Source organism: Antedon bifida, chromosome 4 (genome assembly GCF_963402885.1).
Source record: "Antedon bifida chromosome 4, ecAntBifi1.1, whole genome shotgun sequence".
In the NCBI taxonomy this organism is placed as follows: domain Eukaryota; kingdom Metazoa; phylum Echinodermata; class Crinoidea; order Comatulida; family Antedonidae; genus Antedon; species Antedon bifida.
Window position 1 is genome coordinate 15,169,987 of NC_136229.1, and position 25,120 is coordinate 15,195,106.

Consider the following 25,120-nt stretch of genomic DNA (forward strand, 5'->3'; position numbering starts at 1 on the left):
ACATCATGGAGGAATTAACCATGGTTACATGATTTTTTATCATTTTAACATTTCTTTCAGACAATCTTAAGATCACTTGGTTTGAAACACAGCTTAATATTAGCATTTCTCTTGATAGATAAATTTAATGTTTTTTAAATTCTTCTTGTTTAACTGGAAAGTGTAAAAATTTGAATTAGGCCTGTAGAGAGCCAGAAAAACACAATCAGTTTTTAAATTTTTTTAAAAATTTTTCCCAAAGATACAATCAATGTAAAGGTATATGGCACAGACAGATCGAACCAATGCTTCTATCCAATCCAAAAACCATTACTCCGTATCATTCTTTTTAGCATGTGCAATAACCAAGTTAGATTGTTGATGTGTTTACACATAATCTGAAAAGTCTTCCATGACTGAATTAGATCTGGTAATAGACCTATGACGTGTTGGTGAAATGTCTCCCACACTCTCTTTCAATGTTTTGTCACGTGTTCGTTGAATTTGTCGCAGACGTTCCAACCAGTTTGACGTGTATGTTTCGCTAACAGAACCATGGATTTGACTCTGGTGTATCAAGGATGCAAGCTGTTAAAAACAAGATTTAATTAAATGACCTGTCCTATAACTGGCTATGACTACTTTAATTATTTATAATTAAATTGAATACAGCACTGAAGGGACACATGTTACACATCTTAACAATAGAAGGCATAAAACATATGGTTAAAATAAGTACCCCAGAATTAAGTGCATAAATTAGTAAATAATTTAATCTATAGTTAAACAGTTCATATAAACTATCTATTGGATATAATGTAGCCTTTAGTATGTTTACTGGACTCTTATGTTAATCACACAATTATAAGCCCAAAACACAGACAAAAAAACGTTTACTAAAAGTAGTTTAGTCTTAACTTACATTAGCGTGTAGTGCCATTTGTCGTACCAATAACGGCAAGCGACGATCCGATATCATCTTTGGCCCTCTACAACCAAGCATTTCTTTTAATTCTAAAATTTGAAAACAAATCACATAAACACAAATTATACTGCTTGTCACTCAATGGTTCAAACACAATTGGTCAGCAAGATTGCTATCAGACAGGTGCTATTGGTCAATCAATATATTGGTCCGTTTAAATCACATTTTAAAGCAATTTGGTAAATGAAATACAGATAATAATGATATTTTTTTATAGAAAAGATAGATTTACCTTGCTTAGCTTGAACTGTGACCAGGTTAGTCTCATTGTCCAGAGGTTTAATAATAATTTCAACAAAATTAAACTGGCCCTGTGAAAAAGTGAAAATAAATTAAATTTATTACTAAAACTATTGGATGCTTCCATCTATTCAGAAAGAGTGAGTATTTCTATAAAAATCTGTAATGTTGCCTAGCAACTAGAAGCAGATACACAGCAGGGACATCAAGTCTTTTTCTCCCCTCCTTATTGTGAAAATAAGGCGCCCTCACAATCTGTGTTTTCTCTTCCCCTACAAACTTTCCCAAAAATCTTAGTTCTATTGAAGCCTACTGAAATTGTAAAATGATGTGCTGATTTTAATCTAATGTCCTATCTTTTGCATTGTTATGTTTAAAGTTTAAAAGTGCGAGACCTAAAATCCAACAGGAAAGAGTGAATTTCTTCCCTGGATCTACTAGATGCTATTTACCTTTATTGTTCCAAGCTTGAAGTCCTCTTCACTGTGGTTGTATACAATGGTAACATAGTCATTTCCAATGTGCAGTTTTTTACCATTGCAATGTGGATCTGAATCTTTGTTTGGCATTAAAGTTGCTACATGAAATATAACTGAAAATAGGAAGTTAATACACACATTATAATAATGCATTATCACAAAAATCTAAAAAATGGAATGAAAATATTCTTATAATGTTATTTAAATGTTTAAAAGGAATCGCTTCAACATATTTAACAATATTATTTAATTTACTGTAGATATCCATAATAAATGCACTCGCTCTCAAATTAATAATGATTTATCTATTCCGTTATGGAATAACTCTCAAGATGTACAAAACTATGGAATTCTCTACCAAATAACATAAAATAACATTATGTCTGTCTTCACTCTAGGAAACATATTATGTATTAACCTTTTTACCTTTACAATTGTGAATAGTCTTATATTTCTTTTCTTTCCTTTTAATTTGAATATTTGATTTTGTTATATGTTGTGTTTACTGAACCACTTTGGAAATCAGTACACTTGTATTGAAAGTGTATTTCAGTTTAAAGAAAGAACAAATACATAATAAATAAATACTTCCAAGTGTATTGTTTCCATAATAATAATAATACAGTTATATTTCACAAAACTGAATTGAAAAAAATTTTTTTTTTCTGCGGTTTTACTTGCCTTGCATAACGTCATCTTGCCAACTATATGCAAACTTTCCGTCAGAGCCGCTATGATCTAAACCACCCGTGTACACCTCATTTGGATTTACATCCGTCAATGAAATTAGAGTTCCAAGTCGTCGAAGAAAGTCAACGTACCTAGGTGACCCATAGACATTGGATAGTATTGCAGTTTCATTGTCAACCTGTGATTAATAATGACAATCTATTTTACAGTAACAATGTAAACAAACTTTGATTTAATTAAATATTCCTATATAACACTGTCATACAAATAGTGAGTGCAGATCCATATTTTAAACCTCTTTTAAACCTCTGTTAAACCTCCATATAAATCAACTTTATACTAATATTGTATACCTAGACTTGCTCTAAGTTTCTGGTTTGCTTATTTTTACACAGATAGTGTTCTATTACACGTATCACCAGAGGGCGCTTTGAGTTTTGTCCAGTTGAAGTATGGGTATATGCCATGTTTTCTTTCTATGAATATTAAGCCAAATTGTCATCTAGAATCACTAGAGCTTACTTAATATGTAAAACAATATGTACCTGATTATGACCAACATATACCACACCTATTTTATGAGCGTCATAAGGTGGTATACGATCCAAAACCTTAATCGCTCTTTGAACAACCTATAAAAAAAGGAACGCAAATATTTTCAAGTATTTATAATATCTATATAAATATAGTCATTTTGAAAAATACAGTAACACTGTAAGTAAGAAATATGAAAACTGTCTAAAGAAATGTCTTGTTTAAATATACCAAAAAAATTCAATCTAGAAAATGGACCAACTTTATCAAAAAAATGTTGTCTTTCAATATCCCTTAAACGTAACTTAAACTTATTTATAAAACTATATTTATCATAAACAATTTGTGCAACCCAAATATAACCATAACCCATTGAAAAAAGAAGATTTTTGACTTGCAAAAACCAACAGTTTTTATTTCAGTATTATAATATCAGCCGAGATTGACAGTCAAATAGGAGTCATTGTAAATACCAGCCTATATAGCCAAAAGTTTTGATTATTTGACAGTGAATCATTAAAATACCAGCCTAGGTTGGCAGCAAGAATAGAGTCATTATTCATTGAACAAGATTTTACAGATTACTGTCATTCACATGCATCTCAGTAATACTGTATTTATCAGAAAATGTTTTCAGACTCTCTTCTCTCAGACGTGCTTTGGGGTTTGTAATTTGAGCATGACCCGTCCTAGTTCACAAAATACCAAAAATGTCAGCCTCTAGAACTATAGCTTCCGCTTGATATAGCTTCTGAATGAGTAGTCCTCTGGGGATATAGCTGGCTAAAGCCGCGACGCGAAAACCATGTTAAAAGTAATACACAGCCATGCACAAATAATGTGTGATATCAGTGAACCATAAAGAATATATTTTTGGGCTGAATACATACCTGACCAGCATGTAATGTCAAAGGTCGGCCTTGCTGATCTCCAAAGAACGCTGATTGATAGAGTTGCAGAAAAACAAAGCTATTATCAAAAGAAACAAAACAATTCATTAAACAATTAACATGTACTTTTGAAGTTTTGAAGTAAATACTGTAATAATAAAACAGAACAATTTTTGCATAATTAAAAAATTTAACTATTGAGAAATGAAAATCATTAATTTTACCTAGGGTTTAAACCTTGTTTGTCAGACTCTCTACCTACAAAGGAACCAGTACGCTTAGATCGATCTGCCTCTTGATTGAAACCCAAACCAGTCTCCTGTGGATTACCAGATGAGATTGTGTGTCCTCGAGGCCTTCTCATTGGTGCAAAGTTATCATCCAGGGACTGCTGGTGCTGGTAAATGCCTCTCTGCAAGGATGTTTCTCTCACTACAGGTCTGGTAAAGCGACCAACATCTTTCACAGTCTGTGAGAGCAGCTTAGCTGTCGGTGACTGACTCATATTTACTTGCACTGTCTGATCACTATGTGTAGGGATTTGTTGCGACTTGGAAACGCCATCTTCCGTAACATCACCAATTTGGCCGTCATCTTTGCTTAAATCCACCAAATCAGTCTTACTGTCGCTTAATTTTGGCATGGATTCTTTCGAAAGATGTGAATCTTTTTCTATTGTTTCATCAACATTATCATCATCTTTTTCAAACAACTCTTCCAACATGCATGTGTTACTGTAAGAGTGTGGTTGTTTGTATTCTACATCAAGTGACCCAATCTGAGCCTCATCTTCCATATATGCGTTGACCTCATCAAGGTCATTGTCTATTTCACTCAGAATGGCTGGTGAGGAATCAGACTTGTGTAAAGGATAGAAATCATGTATATTGTATTTACTGATGTTTTGGATGTCTGATTGCACCAGATTTAAAAACAATTCCATCTTGGTAAACTGTAAAAATAATAAAATAATTTGTATATTTTTAAAGAAGTTACCTTCAATTTATTTATTTGTTATACATTTTTAAACGTAACATATTTGTAGATGCATGTATGTCAGGATTGAACTTATGATTGGAAGGTAAGCATGTCTAACTGCCAAGCTACAGCTCTACTTTTGAACAAAAATATTACCTTGGGTTTTTTATTTAGTTGATCATCAAGCTTGGACATGACTGGTTGAATTGGCGACACACCAAGTTCTGGTTTCTCAAAATCCATTTCTTGACCTTTGTCCTCAAATGACACTAAATATATTACAATAACAATGGTTTATTAACAAAGAAATTTAAATTAATTATTATTTTTTCAGAACAAACATTTTTAATTAATTTATTTGGATTTTGCTGACATCAGACATCACATTATAGGAATTCTTATCAAATCATTTTTCGTTTTGCTATTAAATTATTGCAAATTAATATTCAAGCTTATTAGTAAATGAAATATAAATGGCTACAAATTTAAAAGAAATATGTATAATGTATTAAAGTTAGTATACAAAGATGAAACAATAAATAATATATCATAATTATTAATATTATACAATAATAATAATAATTGATTATTTAAATAGTCATTTTATGTTAATATTAGGGAGCTTTCAATTCGTGAAGACCAACCTAGGTCAGGTCAATTGACGTGTCGTCACATGGACCTAGAAATCATCATCAAAACTGTGTCTAGGTGGGGAGCGAAGAAACATGTCCCAATATCTCTGCATGCGCAGAATGAATTAACATATGCTATAGGCAGTGTTTATGTTGTAAGTGAAATTAACATTTCAACTTATCAGTAGTTTGAAGGAATGTATTCTTGAAATTATATTTATTTAAAAGGTACACACTATATTTCAGAAATATAATTTAAATGCTAACCATCCAGGAATTCATGTTGCAATTGTGGAGGATCAATTGTCACTGAAGGAGCAAGAATTTTAACAATTGGTTGATTGTCATCTGAAGGTTGATCTGTTTCAGAAATACTGGGTATTGGTACATTCTTATCTAGTTAACAGAAATAAATATAAATATAAACAACACAATACCATGCATTACTTGTACATAATGTACTATCCCCAAAACAGACAACACTTACTGGATTGGTTTGGGAATAGATTTTTTTTTATCAATTTAAATTTATTTTAGTTAAATTATTTTTGTGTTTATATTAGTATAGTAGGAATGTGTGTGGTATGTATGTTACTTAAAGATATATTGTCTCCCTGAATAAATAATTGTTTTAAATGTTTTTGTTGATTATGCCATTTTAATGTCACATTTGACCACAAATTGGATAAATAAAATGATTTACCTGAAAAAACTGTACTTTAAAGCAAAAAGTAGTTAAATTGACTGGAAGTCAATAGGTTTTTGGTTGAATTTAACTGTTTATTTTGTCTTTTTATAAGTGTAAACATTATTTATTTAGTTTTTTTTCTATGGAAGTGAACATATTTATAAAGATTTTTTTTAAACTACTCACTACTACTACTTAGCATGCAAAAGCAACAATAAAATGTTAAATGCAATAGCAAGAAATAATACAACATTATGTAAATATTATAATATGGGTTGATTAACCCAAGTCATAGTAAATATTGAAAATATCAAGAAAATAAATAAATCTAATTTGATAAAAATGTAAATACTGTAGATTTAAATTTTTTCAACAAAATAATACACTACTTGATAAACAAATACTGAAAAATAACACAAACGTTGTATTGGCTTGCCTGTTTGTGTTGTGACATTTAAACTGTCATCTTCATCCCCCTCATCTTTTGAAGTATCAGAGCTTTTCCAACCACTAGACTTCAGTTTCAAATTGGCAAGTAAAAGCGTTGAAATATCCCTCATTGGTAACTCAGCTTCAAACGGTACAAGTTTGCCGTGATTTTGAATTCTCATAGTCCATGCTACATTACCAGTAGGCCGACGGATGTATATCTCAGCCCAGCCCTGACACCAACATGTGCAGTTATATTTTACCACAGATCGCGGGGAGGTAAAAGCTGCTGTATAAGCATTTGCATTACCACGGCCGGAATCACTGGAAGATTTCCGTAAAGTATATCTACTTCTTGCAGAGGAAGTAGAGGGCACCATCAGTGAAGACTCAGATTGGCTTCCTGTTGTTTTTGGATTCACTTTATCAACAGAGGTAGCCGCTGGTAAACTTGTATCTACTTTCTGGTGGTTACTTGCATCAGACTCACCAGTAGATTGTATGGACACATTCAATATATCACTACTTTCTGATTTCAGTACTCCACCTAATTGCGTCAGTCTGAAACCACTCATTGTGTCTACCATTTTTGCAGAAAATGTATCATCATCTTTTGTAGCCTCATGCTGCTGGAATAAGCCGTAACATTTCTCACACACGCCACCATTCCTAGCCATCCTAGAGCTTCCACCACTAGTTGTGATCGTAATAACTTTGTTCCCTACTAACCAGCTTCGAGTCTGACCTCCGGAAAACAAAAATTCTTCAACTGGCAGTCTGATAAAATAAATAATAATAATATATAGAGTGCTTTTAACTTAAAGTACTAAAAAATTAAATGAATAAAAAGGAAAAAAATTATAAAAATAAGTGATAAAAGGGCATTGAAAATACTATTTTTATATCAGAACTGGTAACTATTGATCAAGTAAATTTAAGTATTTCACTTAAAGATATATTGTCCCCCTGAACAAATAACTTTGTTGGTGGAATATGTCATTTTGATATTCTATAATAGTTATTCACTTTACCTGAAAAAACTGTAATTTAAAGCGAAAAATAGTCAAATTGGCTGCCAGTCAATGGGTTTTTGGTTGAATTTAACCATTTGTTTTATTAATCTTCCTTTTTCATGTCTTTGGGGGACAATACATCTTTAAATATTTAAGACAATTAGATAAGAGACAGTAGATTAAGCACCTCATTTAATCATTTACAAGCCATGGGACCCCTATTTCAAAATCCTAGATTCGCCATTGATAGCGTAGTGAATATGCATTAGAAAGCTACAACTCTGAATTTATAATTGTTTATTTCCCACCTTTTTGGTTGAGTTGTACAAGATGAGAAGGTAAACCTAGCCATCATATCCATGCAAGTTTCTGTAAGAAGTGAGTTCAATTCTTCTAGAATCTCATCATTAGGACACGACACAGGTTCCTCTGTAAAATTCTCTTTTTTGCTTCCTTTCAAAACAAAGTGACCCCTGAAATGATATTTAAAAAATAAAGTGAAAAATCTAAAATACAACTATACTCACATTTGACATAATGCTAAAGCTCTACACTCTACACTATCAAACTAGTTTGCATTGCATACACAATTTGACAAATCATAAACAATTTGGAACAACCTTCATTTGTGATTGCTTAAATTACTTGTGTTGAGTAAAGCTTTGTCTACACTATCAAACTTTATGTGACAAAAAATTGTGATGTCCCTATATATGGACATGATGATGTCATCATCATCACTACCATATTTTGCCATATCACTACCATATTTAGGCACATCACACTTTTTTTGTTAGTGTAGACAGAGCTTAACATCATTGCGTGGGAACCAAGCTTTATTATATAATATGTAAATATACTTTTTTTTTTCATTGAGGCTACTACTTCTTTTTAGTTGAAATCGATGCCTATCTTCACTTGCTGCTGCGTTGGCTTGCAAACCCTGAAAATAAACAAAGTGACGATGTGATTTCAAATATACTTTATGAATAAGGGAAACGGATTAGCATAACAAATTGTCTTTTTGTCTATGTTGAAATGATGCAATGCAATAAAATGGGAAAAGATAAAAAAGCTTATGTGTATATTTACCTTTGTAATGAATCTTACAAACTCTCTTCTGAATGGCAAGCGGCATTTGATGAACCACATGCTAATAACATGATGAGCCAACGAAACAACATATACACTAAACCTATAAAAAAAAAGATAAATTATTAAAGCATTTGAAATTTTTGACAAAACGACAAAATAACTCTTTAATATACAGATTTACTATTTATTAATTTTTTTAAATAAAATTTAATCTATTATTTATATTTTAAAATATGAATTCAAAACTTACTTGCGTGGATTTGTGTAGTGCAAGGCAATAGCAAATATAGCCATGTATTGTTCCTCAACAAAATTCTTGTACAGATATGGTGACCAAATAATACCTATTAAATTTAATAGCACAATAAGGATCAGGTTTGTTTTGTATTCCTTGGAAGAGAATTTGATGAAACTAAGCTTGACTGTCTTCACCTTATTGTATAGAACAGACATTTTTCACTAAGGTGAACATTTAGTGAAGGATGGGACCAACAGGTGGTAAACACCTTTAAAATGGTCTAGTCCCAATTGAACAGTGGCTGTGTGTGACAGTGGCTGTGTACTAGTACACCAGGGTAACCCCCTACTCGTCTAGAAAGATGTACTAGGTTTTTTAAAGTACACAAGAGCTAGATGTATACACTGAACCTACGGTTTATAGTCCTTATTCGAGAAGACTTGTTTTACCACCAAAACCATGGAGCGTGTGAGCCTCAAACCCTTGCCGAGTTTAATGGCTAGGTTTTACGGTTCCACTGTCTTAACCACTCAGCCACTCACTCAATCTCATACAACTCATGAAAATATTCTCCCTATTTAACTCATACATTTAAGTATTTAAGTATACAAGCCTATACGTATTAACATTTTATTATAAGCAAGATTGCGGTATTGTGAAATCATAAAAAAATGGAAATATATAAAAAAAAATATGAAAGTAGGAGATAACCAAGTGACCTCTTGACCTACGTACCATAGAGAAACTCCAGTACTGGTATAGCCATAGGTTTCGTTGCTGACAGTGTTGATAAACGTTGCAGTATTCCTGGTAATACTCTTAGCATTAGGTCTTGTATTTCAAGGGTGCATATTGTAAGACCATCTACACACTGTTGCGCACACTTCAACTTTAACCCCATCTCTAAGCAATGAACAATAGCATTCTACAGAAGAAAACAACTATTTAACATAATACAAACAGGAATTTTAAGATTATACCAGGGCAAAAATGAAGAGTAGCTAGCCCTTTTCAGAAAGCAAGACTTATTATTAAAGGAAATTTCTATTCTATTTATATTCAACTAAAACCTGTTTTGCTTTTTTACATTTTTTTTAGAAAGCAATTTTATGTTTGTACAATGTAATGTCTTTTGGAAACTCATCCTTAGCCTTTTTGGCTTACTTGAGATTCCACACATAAACAAAGACTTTTCTTGATCTTTTATTTTTTGTCTTACTTTATGTGGAACAATGAAGGGAGAGAGAGGAAGAGAGAAATGGTAATAATTATTCTATAATGATAATATTGTTTCCCATTAAAATAAAGCAAGACATTACAAAATCCCATTGTGTACAAATACCTTTGATTGTATGTTAAGCAGACTATGGTAAGATATTGTTGCTGTAATCACATCAAACACCCGATTGAAATAATCATTACGAGTAAAGTTAGTTGGTTTATTCTTCAGGTTATGAAGGTGTGTTCGCTCATTGATCTGAAACAAAATAAAAAACAAAATGTAACAGAATAAAATTAAACTGAAATGTGTATTTATATTACTGTTATCTTACAATTAAGCCTTAAGCCACATTGCCACTGGACCAAGTAGCCAAGTAACCGGCCAAAGTGTCAAAGAAAACTTTATGAAAATATCCAAGTGCGAACATTGGTCAAATCTTCTGATGACATTGGGTAAAGCTGTGAAGGTTAAATTTACCATTTTTCAAGTCCAGTGCGAAGAAGGCTTTGAGAATCTTAAATCTTTATTGAGAATTCTTGAAAATTGTTGTGTTGTAAGAAGCAGTACTATTGTTTTACAGAGGGAATCAACACTGCAAGTAAGTTTGTGATACAACATCCAAAAAGTTTTGGTTGTTACACTACAACCATCTTCTTCACATTTTTTAATATTTACAAAAGACCTGGAAAAATAATTTCATAATTAAAATTGATTTATTTTGCTTTCTTTACCAATGCACTGACAGCTTCACAGAAAACATCTAGGTCACCATTAGCAGCAATTATTAATGTCTTGTTCTGCAATGCTTTTGTAAGATCACTCAAAACCTGCTCAAGAACTCGCCAATCGGTTTCCTGTATGAAATATAACATTTAATGATTGTCAATGAAAATGTTTCGCTTTTTAGTCGCATGCAACGTGACTCTACAGCTCACTATGTCGGTTGGTCGGTCGGTTAACACTAACTTGAGCACGCGACTGAAGCCTTGTTTATTTTGTAATAGGCCAATACAATGAACATCCTTTCACTCAATAATGAACACAAAGTCCAAGCAACTAAATTATTGATCCATATGTCAGGCTAATTGTCGGAAAAATAATGATCAAAATGAAAGGTAACCTTACATATTTCAAACAGAGTGTGATGGTTTTGAAAGCCTCTAGGAATGGGATAACAGTTATCTGACTATTCTTATCAGAAGTTGGAGACGTAGGCAGGCTTGGGGGTGATGCTTTACCCAACGATTCATCATACCTAGTGATTATATAAAATAATTAATAAATGGTAAGTAAAATTAAAATATATATCTCTTTGGGTCAAGATAAAGATATTTGAACCAAAATTAACTACAAAATAATTAGATCCCAAATATGGGGGTGTTTTATATAAGTCTCAATTTGAATAAAAAAGTAGTTACCTATGATCACATAATATATACGGACTGAATTGCATAACATTTTCTTTATTTGGAAATCCAAGTCTGAAATTTGTATCAGCTCTTAACTGCATTAGGCACTGGAATTGCTGTATAATAATATATAATTTAGGAAAAATGTATTTAAAGAAGTATTGTCCGCCAAAAACATGACAAATCAGACTTTGAATAGGTTATTTTGTAGTTTTAATAAAGTTAATTCCTTAAAGATGTATTGTCCCTTTAAACACAAAAAATGAAGGTCAAAATATTCTAAATTTAAATTGGCCATATCAAAGTAATATTAAAGTTATTCACTTTAAGTCAAAAATTTGAGCAAAAAACAATAAGTTTACGTAATTAACAGGTAAATTAATTTGATTACATTTCGTCTGGAAAATCGTCGCGAGCGAAAGTAAACAAAGATTTCAAACCACGAGTATGCATTATGCATGATGCTAATTATGATTGTTTACAACTCGTCACATTTGAGAAGGTGTTTTCACACAGATCGCGAGGAAGTTTTTTGATTATGCATACAGAGTAGCCAAACAAGCGCGTTGCATTATGAGATATGTTTTGATCGAAAACTTTGACTGGAAGAAAAAGCTATTTTGGAATTAGTCAAAGGGACAATACATCTTTAAATTAATAAAAAGAATGTTTTCTCATATAAAATGACAAAATAAATGGTCAACCAAAAACCCATTGGCTAGCAGCCAATTTGACTATTTTTTGCTTTAAATTGCATTTTTTTCAGGTAAATACATTTTTTCTCGATGACATATTTTGTCAAAGTGGATATGTGACATTAAAATGCCATATTCAACAAAAAAAAATTATTTTTCAAGAAAAAAATAAAAATAAAATAAATTCATATAACCATGGAGCCCAGTCAGTAAGAACATTATAATTTGTTGGTTGTTGTAGATACTCATAGAGGGCTTAATCTAAATTTCCTTAGTTTTATTCATAATCATTGTTTTATATAAGTTACTGTGTTAGTACTTACCCTGCACCGTATTTCACCAGCTTGTTTGGATGTATAGTGATTTGTATAGTGGCTCTGCATGTGTTTCACTAAAATATCAAATGCAAGCACCGCATGACTTGACGGAAGCTTCATCAGTTTGCTCTACAATAAACGTACATTCACTTCTAAAGCTCTGTCTAAACTATCCAATTAGGTTGACAAAAAAGTGCACTGTGGCCAAATATGGTAGTGATATGCCCAAATATGGTAGTGATATGACATCATCATGTTCATATATGTGCACATCACATTTTTTTGTCAGTTTGATAGTGTAGACAGAGCTGGTATGATGGTATCATATACCTGATATATTACAAAACTAATTTCATTTGTTAATTATTATCAAATAGCACTAGTTAAAAGTTTTAATATAAACGTTTTAATGTAGTCTTTGACTAGTCTACATGGAAAGCGAGAACTCTAGCCATCAAGTGCTCCTGGACATTACAAGCAACAAATAAAGTACTGTTGGACATGTAGGCTTTGGTACCATCTACATTTATATATTGGACAGCATAAAATTACTCTTGTGTTTCAATCTTATTTTATAGCGCCATGAGCAATGGTCAATGCAATGGCAATTGATTGCTTCTCCAAACTTTTTTTAAACGCTTCCAATCAATTATTTTGTAATTATTAAATATACTCACAGTAAACAAGTCAAGCAGACCTAACACAGCTGTCCTGATGTCCATGAGTTCTTCATCTTGAAAATTGCTCTCCACCTGTCTACCTGCCATTGGCTTCATCACCACCTGTTAATTAGCATATAACAATACAAAGATGTGATAATTATGTTGTGATAAAGATGAGATATGCATAGCTTGTACTATTTAAAATGACTACAATGTCCATAATAGCTTGTGTCGAATTGTTAATTTGGTAATCAATTGATTGTAAATCCATTCACAACATTTTAGTTGTTGCTATGCATGTGTTTAAATTTATTGTGGTGTGGTAGAACCCGTTTCTCGGATAAGGACTGAAAGTAATAGGTCCAGTGTGCACTTTAGAGAACCCAGTTCATCTTTTGGAAGAGTAGCAGGCCCGGTGTGATCAGCTCATTGGAGACAGACATTGCTGCCTGTGTTCACACCTGTGTGCAATTAAGCCCAATATGCTGCGTGTAACAGATTATCTCCAAAATTTTACCTTTTCCAGGATGACAAGGATGTCAATACACTGAGGTATCTGGCAATCCATAGCTACATCAACCAGTAACTCAACTGCTGCATTCCTTACTTTAGTGTCTGAATCCTCATATATATGTCTTAAATATGGTAATACTAATGCTTCAATCAACTCTTCCTGTAACATAGAAAATAGTTCAGTAAGTAAGGTTTTCATTTTCACTTGAAAACAACTCACACACAAGTCACACACACAAGTCACAAATAAGTTTATTTGTACCTGTATATATTTTTCTCTAGTATCTTTTTTTGTGAAATTAAAAGACGTTTACTATATAACTTTAAAATAAAATTTAATCACAAAAAACGTTTCGTAACCATCATACCATTCTCAAGAACAAATGAGTAAAATTAACAACTAACAAATAAACAAAAAAAGCACGAAAGGGTGACAGGAAATACTTAAACCATTAGTAACAAAGACTGAAAAGCCTAAAACGATAGGCTCCTCCTCTTGTTAATTTTTAAACAATTCATTTTGTTTAGCTGTTAATTTAACTCATTTGTTCTTGAGAATGGTTCCACAATGTCAACCTTTTTCGTCATTAAATTTTATTTTAAAGTATCTTTTTTGTATATAAGCTTTTGTTTAAAAGTTTGCATAGCAAATATACACTAGCAAAGTTAAGTTTGCAGTGCACAATATGTTTAAAAAAAAGTATGGTTGAGAATGTGTAAATGTTTTGGCTGTTATGATTATTCTTAACTGACCTCATATAAATGACTGGTTGAGCTAAGAACGTACGACAGGACCTTAAGTATGCGTTCCCTGATTACCGTTCGCTTCTCATTTTTGAAATATTTTTCCATCAAGTGTTTCATATTGTGGATCCATTCCTCTCTAGTTGGGTGTATGGCTTGGGCTCTGTAGCCAACCAATAACAATACAGAGCTCTCCTGTATCAATTTTAAGTTTATTTAATAAGTTACTTTTTATTTTTTGATACATGATATTTTAATTATATTGTAATTAGTAAATGGTGATATAGATAGGAAGGCTATTAAATAAGAATAAAAGATATAGTACTTAAATGCAGTTTTAATTACAAACACTCTCTTACAGTATAGAGTATCACGGTGCTGACGTCACGACGGTAGGTGGCGCTGCATGGTTGCTAGCGCAACCAAAAATGCATTCAGTCTGCCTGAGTGACTCCAAGATCACCAATGGTTTGGAATAGGCTTATTGAGGTAGTCATTTTAAAACTTAATAATTTTCAATAAAAACAAACTAAAATTTCAAAAGATCACTAAATATTTGTTTTTAATAATCTATTTATTTTTCAACTACAGTTTAAGTTAAAAAAAATCAAGCTAAGATACATAATTTGATAGAAATACAGATCTTTAATGTTTATCAACATAGTAGCATTGAACGCATTTTTTGGTTGGCTAGCAACCATGCAGCGCCCTCTATTGTCGTGACTTTACACCGTGATACTCTATAGTTAAATATTTTATATAATTTTAATAAAATATGATTAGCATGTATTTTTCATTGTAGTTTTATTGTCTTAATTATGCCAAGCAAAATGAATTTCCATTTTAAGTGGACCAATAAAATTTCTTGAATCTTACCCAGTAGTTGGAAATAGAACAATTAGTATTTTAAAATCAAAGAATTTACGTACCGGTCTGATATGTGAAAACCTCTCAATAACATCAAAGAGGTCAGTAGATGATCCGTTAAACATACTCTTTTCATACAGCTCCTCAACCGATGTGAGCAACTCTTGAACCGTGTTCTGTGATGTTGCCTCCTGATGGCTGTTTCCTTGTGTCTGTGTCTAAGTTGAACAAGTTTACATTGATATTAAGATATTTGTGATATCCTATTTTGGGGTGTCCCCTGAATGGGAGTTGGCTTTGGACATAAATTGTTCTTTGTTCAATTCACAGGAGGTGTACCCTTAATAGGGGTATCCCAAAGGAGGGGATCTATTGTAACTTCACTTGTCCATTTAATCACTTAAATGGTTCCTACAGTTTTCAAATATCTATATTGAATATAAAATATAAACCTTAAAAAACATTTATGTAAATACAATATTCACACAAGTGTTTATAATATAAATGTATGCAAACCTGCATGTTTTCAAATAATTGTGCAATTATTTCCAGAATACTATCCCAGGTAACCAGTTGCAGATGGCGGCCATACTTTTTAACAAGACGGTGAATGGTGAGTCCAACCTCATAGTCTACTGACGCATTCTTGCAATATAGTGCCTAAGACAAAATAATCTATAAAATCAACTTTTTTTAAGAATACATAAAACCCTATAGGGACAAAACAAAGAGTTCATTATTAGGAATATCCCTTCAATAGGGATTGGCTGTATCTTTAAACCATATATTGCCCTAATTTGTTTCAAGTAAAGTGTCCCTTTAATAGCAGTGTCCCTTGTTGGTTGTAGTTAAAATATTCGCTGGCATTCATTCATTTAACATCCCCTATATATGAGTGTCCCCTTAATAAAAGTTTCCCCTTATTGGGAGTGTTCCCTTAATAAAAAGGTTCCACTTATTAGGAATGTCCCTAAATAGTGATGTCTTAAAGGAGGGGTTTCTACTGTAGTAGAACAAAAATTGTGACCACCTTAAAGAAAATCTGGTTTCAGGGAATATGATTTCAAAAGTTGACTATAAGTTATGAACTAAAAATATAAACTATATATTTTAAATCTAAAGGCAAGTTACTGAAAAAATGACAATTCTGTGGGTATCAGTGGCTGGATCTCAATGGAGATACAAATAAGAAAGTTATGACAAAACGGTAAATAAACTTAATGTTGTTACCTGTTTGAAAGAAGGCAGAATAGATGTTGGGTTGTGTTTAAGTGAAGATACCCGTCTTGCACCCCATAATGCCATGCCAATAAAAAACACCGCTCCTTTCAGCAACATTGGATCATGAAGGTTTTGTCTGAAAAAGAAAAAGTAAACAAAAACATATTTTATATTACTATAAAAATAACTATTTAGTGCAACAGTACACATATGAATATTTATTGTTTGATTCCAAAATGTATTTTAAGTGGAGAGAGGCACTATATGTCAACTGGTAATTCTTAGTCCTCTCTCGATGATGGTTGTCTCATAATTATATTTTTTTTCTGTTTTTTATTGTATGTATATATGTTTCATATTGACAGTTTGTCTGAAATAAAGTTGAATTTAATTTAATTTAATTATAACCTGACCTTTGCTAACCAATTGAGATTGTCTGGTGTTATAGTTCCAGATATAACCAGAAGTGTCATACTTTTCAGAATAAAAACAATGTATTTACCTATCTTCAAGAATACAACACATCTTGTAAATGCCTCCATGTCCCAAGTGGGTCCCCAACATTTTTCTCATTAGCTGTAAATTAGGATGAATTATATCAACACTTTAAAATATAATATTTTTGAATTAAAAATATCATAATTAATAATAATTTAGCACCACATTAAGCTACTGTGATTGGTCAATCTCATCATAAGGAAGGGAACACTGGAATATTTTAGAATTTTAGTTGCAAGAGTTCGATCAAACCAAAGCAATCTAACAACATGATGCTGAGCTCCGGAGATCAAATGGTTTACCTGTGGCTGCAACACGATCAGTTCCACACCCCTTAACAGACACCACGCCACAAAGATGTACATAGTACTGGTATTTCCTATATTGGCAAGCCGAGCTCAGTGTCCTGTTTCACAAGTTCCTTCTACAAAATTTTCTTATGATATGGCCTTATTATTTTTTAAAACAAAATCATGAAATACCTCCCAGCTAGCTTCACAATATTTCTTGACACTGAGCAAACGGCAGAGTGTAATAATGAAGCGTTGTAGTGATTCAGTTGGTAGGTTTCTGTAGCAGACGACAGCATCAAGAACAGATAGAGCTTGATCTATGTCTACTTCTGTCTGAGGAAGTCTACAAACTAAGCATGTGTGTCTAAAAAGTAAAAAATGTATGTATTAGGACGGTAAGAATTGCCTCCTACCATTCATAAATCTCCATAACTTGCACTTTTTAAAAGTCAATTTAAGATCTACCTACAAGGAGAGTATAAAGCGTATGCCCGATGATGTTAGTGCCCATGGCAGAGCTGATTGTTTGTTAAATTTGGAATTGTTTGATGTATTGCTTTTGTGATGTGAGGTGCTTTTGTGATGTGAGGCGCTTTGTTAAAAGTGTCATATCATAATCATCTTTATTCCAATCAATATATAAAAAAAAATAAATCTATAAAATATAACCAAAAATATATATATAAACACATTAGGCATAGAACATTAATTCTAAACCATCCGGTGATATACTGCCATTGAATTAATTAATTTGAAACGATAAAGATGAGGAAATCTGTGAGAATATATATATATATAAATGAAATAACAATTTTAAAAATAAAACAAATTATGTAAAACCTAAAATTGTAAGATATTCAAATATTTATTTCCGTTCCAGATTGAAACATAAAAACACATACTTGACCAGCCCTTCAACGATGTCATCGTCAAGGTAACAGCTATTGTATTTGATTACATTTATAAGTACAGGTAAAAACTCGGAAGTCCTAGGAAAAAAAAAAGATATGAACACTTTTCATTTTTGCCACATAATTGGAAAATCAATATTTGAAAACACTAAATACAATCAAAATTTGTGGTTTGACTGTTTGTCCATTTGTTTAAGTGTACTAATGCAATGATAAGTTCTCATATATCAATGTGTTCTGTAATAGGTGTTACTGTTTGTTATGTCTTAATTTGTACTGTATTTGAAATTTGCCGAAATAAATAATATGTTTACATTCTGTTATTTTTTACAAACGGATGAAAAAACAAAGTAGTCCTCAATACCTTCCATAACTGATGATATCCGGCATCCATACCAGCAGAAAAGGCCCGGCATCTTCCTCAAAATACAACAGATTTTTACCACTGTCAGATAACGCCTTGAATACTTGTAATCTATATTTAATACAAACAATATTATTCCATTGACATGACGGACTCTCCTTCAAAATGAAATATCCTATATGTATACTTGTATTGTTTAAGTACATATTGATTGTACTATTATTTACATTTACTGTGGAAAAAATATATAATTATAGGGCAGTGTTCATCAATTGATGACCTTTCACCATGCTTTTGAGTCTAGTTCGCCATTTAACTTTGATTTGTATGATGGGTGTCTTACCTCATTGGCAGATCCTCAAACACGGAGTGATTGGCAATCACGGTAAAGAAGTGAGCCCTCATCATGTTCAGATGCTTGAACTAAAAAATATTTACATTTTGAGAAAACAAAAGTGGGTGGATACACCTTTAACAACCTTAATCACTGACTCACTAAGTATGACAAACTCAAGAATTTGTGAATATGTGACAATTCTGAGTTTGTCATATTCAGTGAATATTCATCACCTTTTCAATTCAAATCTCTCCTGAAAACTCACCTATTTCAATAGCTATTCTGTTCATGGTGCGCTGTGAGACTCTGGTAAAGAGCGCTTTATAAATGTTCATTATTATTATTAATAAGAAGGAAGAGAACTTTACCTGGCCATTAATAGTAGCCTTCATGAATGCTAAAACAAGTTGACGGCATTCTGCTGGGGCCTGTGGTTCAAGTAAGTCTGCTATCTTAACCCACAATGACTCCACAGCATGCTAATAAAAAAACATTGAAAACAAATTTCATCTTTGATACTAATATTGTTAAAAACTGTACTACCTTTGAAACCTTTGCTTAAATTAGAATCTTCTGATTAAAGTGTGGGGGGGGAGGGGTCAAATTCATGACAGTCACCCTCTCCTCTTGGCTGGTTTTTGAAAAGTCGGTTATTCCAAAAATTGTAAAAAAGAATTTGGGACCCTTCAGACCTCAACAAAAGTCTAGTTATGTGAAAGTTTCTCGTTTTCAGACATTCCCGAAGGGACAGTTGACTACAGGTACTGTAATTTCTATAGCTCATGACATTGTTTGTTTTTTTTTTATGAATTATTTTGAGCCTGAAATTACTTCTGCCATAAATTATCATTTCATTTCTTTACTTACATCTTCCAATCTGGTTGTTGTAACTACATCACAAAGATCTTTGATTGCTTTGATCCTTTGACTTAAATGTGACTCAGAAGAAACATTCTATTTAACAAAATCAGAAAATATGTCACAATATTAACATTTAATCCAAAAAGATAAACACTATTGATATAGTGAAGTTTCTAAATGTTATTGTATGAAAACAATATTGCATACTTCCATAATCCAACCTACATCAGCGTTGGTGCAAATTAGTATTTTAGGATATTGTAAGTTGGTTTTGTGGAAGTTGTTCATATTTCCTGGTGAAATTTTTGTTCTTTTTGTTTTTTGTATGATTTGTATATGAATGTACTATCCGAAATAAAGGAAATGAATGAATATTCTATGTATATTAATTTATAATGCTAAGTATGGAATATAACATTATGTATTATTGATTTATATGTTTCACCAATACAATGCTAGTGTATGCTAAATTTCACTATATTTTGCTATAAAAATATTTTGAATACTAACACAAAACATGCTATATTAATCTACGATATTATGCTAAAGTAGCTATGCAATGTTGTTTTATGTATGAGTAACTGTTTATTAATTACTATACTAATGATAATCCTACAAACTAATACAAAAAAAAAGAAGTAAGGATACCACTGTACATACTCTGAGTATTTCTTCTGTTATAATAAACTCTTCAGATTTTGATTGGCCAGGTGTGCTGGCGATGTTTGCTGCCCTCGAACCTTTAAAAAGATGAAAGAACTTTTGCCGAAAGCCTCCATCTTTTGGTTGCTTTGCCATACTTCCATTCTTAGAAACATCTACTAAGGTAAAAATTATTTATAAGTACTGAGTTAAGGGGTGTGTAGAAAGCGACGACCTCGAATTGGACGACCCCAACGACCCGGGCGACCTCGAATTGGACGACCTAGAATTGGACGACCCATAACACGAAACCGACGACCCCTATAGCCTAGCCTAGCCTAGGCCTAAGTGTGGTATAACATCCCGAAGGCGAACATAGCCAAAGATCTTTAAACCATACCTTATATAATACTCGCAAGCAATTGCAATTGATTGAAAAAAGAAAAATCAAAACAGAAATATCGCCATTTGATACTGAATGTGTCGACACGAACAAACGAACAGATATGGAACGCCAGGAGTGCATCATTAAAACTGCATTCGACTCGATTAGCACACGAAATATCATAAACATGGTAAACCAGGTCAAAACGGCCCCTTTTTCAGCGGCGGGTAAGTTTTGACCGTATACAATGCATATGTGAAATGTATTGTAAAGCTTTCTTATGGCCCTCCCCATGCACATGTTCGCAACACGCTGCTTGGTAGGCCTATAGTGTTCGTTATAAGAAGACGAGATGTAATTATACGTCCATGGTTTAACCATGTAATGTATAATATTTATTTCTTTTTAATTTATATTTATGTCGAATGCAGTTTTAATGATGCACTCTTGGCGTTCCATATCTGTTCGTTTGTTCGTGTCGACACATTCAGTATCAAATGGCGATATTTCTGTATTTTTTCAATCAATTGCTTGCTTGCGAGTATTATATAAGATGGTTTAAAGATCTTTGGCTATGTTCGGCTTCGGGATGTTATACCACGGCTAGGCTAGGCTAGGCTAGGCTATAGGGGTCGTCGGTTTCGTGTTAATGGGTCGTCCAATTCTAGGTCGTCCAATTCGAGGTCGCCCGGGTCGTCCAATTCGAGGTCGTCGCTTTCTACACACCCCTGAGTTAAGACATCATACAATGTGTCAATATTTTAAAAGGTATACGGTACAATTATAGAGGGCAGTATTGAATTATGCGAAAACATTTTTAACCAACCAATCAGAACTATGTTGACGGAGGTCCTACTAGCAAAATGTGTTAACTTGGCAGCATACTTTAGTAGGCCTTATTATAAGGCTTATAGGCCTGGCCCTCCTAGTAGCCTAGCTACATTTAAAGACTAAAGTGTTTTAGACCTCAGCTCATAATACTTAATAGCCTACTAACTAGGCCTCCTAGACTAGCCTTCTACGTTTATCCTAGAGCTAAGCTAGTACGGATGCTAGTCAAGTCGCCCCATCGCAAAGTCGCCCCTTACACAGTCGCCCCATCGCAAAGTCGCCCCAAAACAAAGTCGCCCCGACACAGTCGCCCCATCGCAAAGTCGCCCATCGCAAAGTCGCCCCAACGCAAAGTCGCCCCATCGCAAAGTCGCCCCATCACAAAGTCGCCCTATCGCAAAGTCGCCCCAAAACGTTAAAAAATAGTTTACAAGTGCGTAAAATGTCGCAATGATACACAAAATAACACGGAACGTGTATGCATAAAAGGGGAAGTCCCGCCATGTAGTCTCAGGTTACACGATCGTCACGCACCCCCATCATCAGAGAGGAAACCCCGACTAATCACTCCGCGGTCGCACTAACGTGCTAGCTTACCAGAGGGAAACCCCCGTAATTACTCCGCCGTTGTCGCACTACAACGCATCATCTGAAGATGGGGAAACGCCGCCGGAGTTTTACGATGATATCAGTCGCGTTCGAAATCGGTCGCGTTTAATTTTGGTCGCGATAAAATGATGTTATACGATCTAGATTATTTTTACTTTGGTCGATGAATATTTATTATTATTAGGCCTATATTAATAATTGATTTTTGTTTTTATTTTACAGGTCAGTATGATGAGAAAGATGTGTGCCTTAAAAAATGACAATTTGTAAACATAGTTTAAGATTATAGTATTATCCAGCATAATGTAATGTCATTTAACAGTACATAATTATTTAAATGTGAAATATTTTATAGGAAACGTAGGCTGCGTCTGTGTCTTTTATTTTATATGCAACAAATTACGTAAAACAATTTATTTATAAACATTCAGTTTACTATTATATACATATATTACAATGAACATTGATTGTAAGCCTGGAAAGGCAATCCCATCATTATATCCATTATAAAATTGCATCATATCACCACTATATGTCGTAAATGATGACGTGCGTGTGTGTATTCGTCGTACGTCCGTGTACGTATTACTCCGTGCCTCTGTCTTGTTTAATTTAAAATTAAATAAACACCCGATATGAGGATATTTATTAGGCATGATAATTAGAATGTTCTATAACCAAAAGGGTTGAAAAGAATTTCTTCAGTAAAATGATCATTGTGCTGTTGAATAAAAGGCGACTCGCCATCTGAAACATTCTCTGAAACCAATCGGAGCTGCGCCTTCTGGTATCTGTTTCCTCACAGCTGCTACGTCTTTCTGCTGACCGTCGGGGATTCCCCTTTTTAAAAAACACGCACACGATACTGTACGATGGTTTTTCCATGGTCAATATGTAGCGTTTTAAATTTTACTAAAATACCTGCATGTAAAACAATCATATCGACGATTTTTTTTCCATTTTGAAAAGTCATAAAATTAAGACACATAACTTGTCAATAAATGCAAAATGATCAAGTAGCCTATAACACTCATTGTCTTACAACACTGTTATTGTTTTAACTACTGTAAATCTATACGAAGGCCTACTACACATTTATACATTTATTATATTATCCTAAAAAATGAGCTGGTATCCACGCGTAGGTTGAAGAAAGATTCGTAATTGTGGCTCTGGTAACTAATTTTAAAATCATATTAAATTAACATTTTCGAAACTATAAATCAGGGATAATCTTTTTAGAACTTTCAAACAAGGGAGTATTTTTTTAATGATTTTTAAAAGCACATCACTCCATTAAAACCTGTAAAATAAAAATTAAAACACAAATTATGTATATAATAGGATAAACATTATAATGTATGCGACATTTAGCGCGACCAAAGTAACAACGCAATCGATATCAAACGCAACCGATATGATTAAAACAGCGTACTACTAGCGGCGGCGCTTCATAATCATACAGAAATAAAACCGTGGGCGACTTTGCGATGGGGCGACTTTGCGTTGGGGCGACTTTGCGTTGGGGCGACTTTGCGTTGGGGCGACTTTGCGTTGGGGCGACTTTGTAATGGGGCGACTTTGCGATGGGGCGACTGTGCCGGGGCGACTTTGTTTTGGGGCGACTTAGCGATGGGGCGACTTCCCGACTTTGTATTGGGCGACTTTGCGATGGGGCGACTTGACTGGATCCCGCTAGTACTAGGCCCTAGACTAGTCTAGCCTAGTAGGCCTAGCTTAGTAGTAGTAGAGTAGTAGTGTAGGGTAGGCCTACTAGTAGTAGGCCGCTAGGTCCTAGGACCCCTCTCTCTCTCTAGCTGCCTAGACTGTAGTTAGGCCTAGCCTCTAGGCCTAGCTTAAATTAAGTCTTAGGCCAGTCTCCTAGCTACCTTAGCTAGCCTAGGTCTAGTGATAGGGCAGTCCTAACCGGTTCCTAGTAGACTACCTATTTATTATTTTATTAATGAAATGCTGTAAGTGTACCAATAATTTTAATTTAAAAACCACAACAAACTCACATGACATCCATCATCATGCCCTTCTTACCAGTGTACTCTGCCGCCCTCTCCCCGTTGGTGTTTTTATTTTACAACAACGCATATGCAGCACCTGATTCTTCTGCAGCTCCTGTCACTAGATAGTGCCTAGCTGACTATCGCAAATTAGAAACGTACCAACCAACCAACCTCTCGCTTACAGGTCGAGTATCATACCACTAGACCACAGAGCCATATATGGTATTATCACCCACCAGATACATTCTCTCATCAGTGAAGGCCTAACAAGTCAGAATAAATTCCAACTTTAATACGCAACGGTTAAAACGGTTCGAATCCCGCCAGAGACATTTTTTCATACAACTAAAAAATACGGAACTTTAGCCAATGAGCTATGCTCGAACGATTATGAGATCATGTTCCGAATATGAGCACTGTTTCTATAATTTACAGTATGATTTATATATAATTTACAAAGTGCTACGCAACACATTGATTTATATATATAATTAATAGTGTGACCTCTTCCCCACCCTTCGTACCCTTGCTGTTGGTATCGCCAATTAAAATTAAAAACCTTTCAATTCAACGTTGATTGACATGGAGCAAAATTAGTTTTCGAATTTAGTATTTCTTTATTGTTCAAAAAAGGTGATTCCGCCCTAAACCCGCAAAAAAATTAATTCCAGAATATTCTATGGGCATCAATTGAAACGATCTTGTAAGGCCATTAAACACGTCGAAAGCACAGTTACCAATTTTGGTAATATTCTAAGTTTTTTAATATTCTAATATACCGTATTTATTATTTGGGGAGGAGTTTTGCAATATAAGCACACACACAGTTTAACCAGAGCCGCCATTTAGGCTTG

General features: G+C 33.4%; 2 protein-coding genes across 7 annotated transcripts in view; one reads left to right on the forward strand and one right to left on the reverse strand.

Moving 5' to 3' along the window:
* Window positions 1-226: 226 nt before the first annotated feature.
* Window positions 227-24,291, reverse strand: LOC144841339 (tuberin-like). Of its 3 annotated transcripts, none has more exons than XM_078697642.1 (36): window positions 24,270-24,291; window positions 20,445-20,605; window positions 19,791-19,877; window positions 19,292-19,402; window positions 18,930-19,009; window positions 18,587-18,697; window positions 18,214-18,300; window positions 17,501-17,675; window positions 17,023-17,096; window positions 16,530-16,656; window positions 15,816-15,959; window positions 15,362-15,517; window positions 14,442-14,627; window positions 13,693-13,848; window positions 13,191-13,295; window positions 12,520-12,642; window positions 11,511-11,617; window positions 11,218-11,347; window positions 10,824-10,946; window positions 10,213-10,347; window positions 9,606-9,795; window positions 8,883-8,976; window positions 8,630-8,732; window positions 8,398-8,480; window positions 7,846-8,010; window positions 6,532-7,301; window positions 5,675-5,803; window positions 4,932-5,044; window positions 4,022-4,749; window positions 3,798-3,876; window positions 2,919-3,005; window positions 2,365-2,551; window positions 1,657-1,796; window positions 1,197-1,275; window positions 902-993; window positions 227-567 (listed from the first exon to the last, which is right to left on the reverse strand). In XM_078697642.1, the coding sequence occupies exons 1-36, from the start codon at window positions 24,274-24,276 to the stop codon at window positions 367-369; spliced, it is 5,625 nt and encodes a 1,874-aa protein (XP_078553768.1). In that variant the 5' UTR covers window positions 24,277-24,291; the 3' UTR covers window positions 227-366. The 3 variants fall into 3 exon arrangements, with proteins under 3 accessions (XP_078553768.1, XP_078553766.1, XP_078553767.1); XM_078697640.1 differs by having other exon boundaries at window positions 6,517-7,301; XM_078697641.1 differs by having other exon boundaries at window positions 6,517-7,301; window positions 20,445-20,602; window positions 24,270-24,289.
* The window catches only part of LOC144841347 (folliculin-like), a 50,504-nt gene continuing 47,837 nt past the window's right edge, over window positions 22,454-25,120 (forward strand). For all 4 annotated transcript variants that reach the window (XR_013612014.1, XR_013612015.1, XM_078697658.1 and 1 more), the window contains exon 1: window positions 22,454-22,517. Coding sequence is in view for 2 of the 4 variants with exons in the window: in XM_078697658.1 (XP_078553784.1) it covers window positions 22,480-22,517 (38 nt within the window). In the remaining 2 variants the exon portion in view is untranslated. The remainder of the gene's footprint in view (window positions 22,518-25,120) is intronic.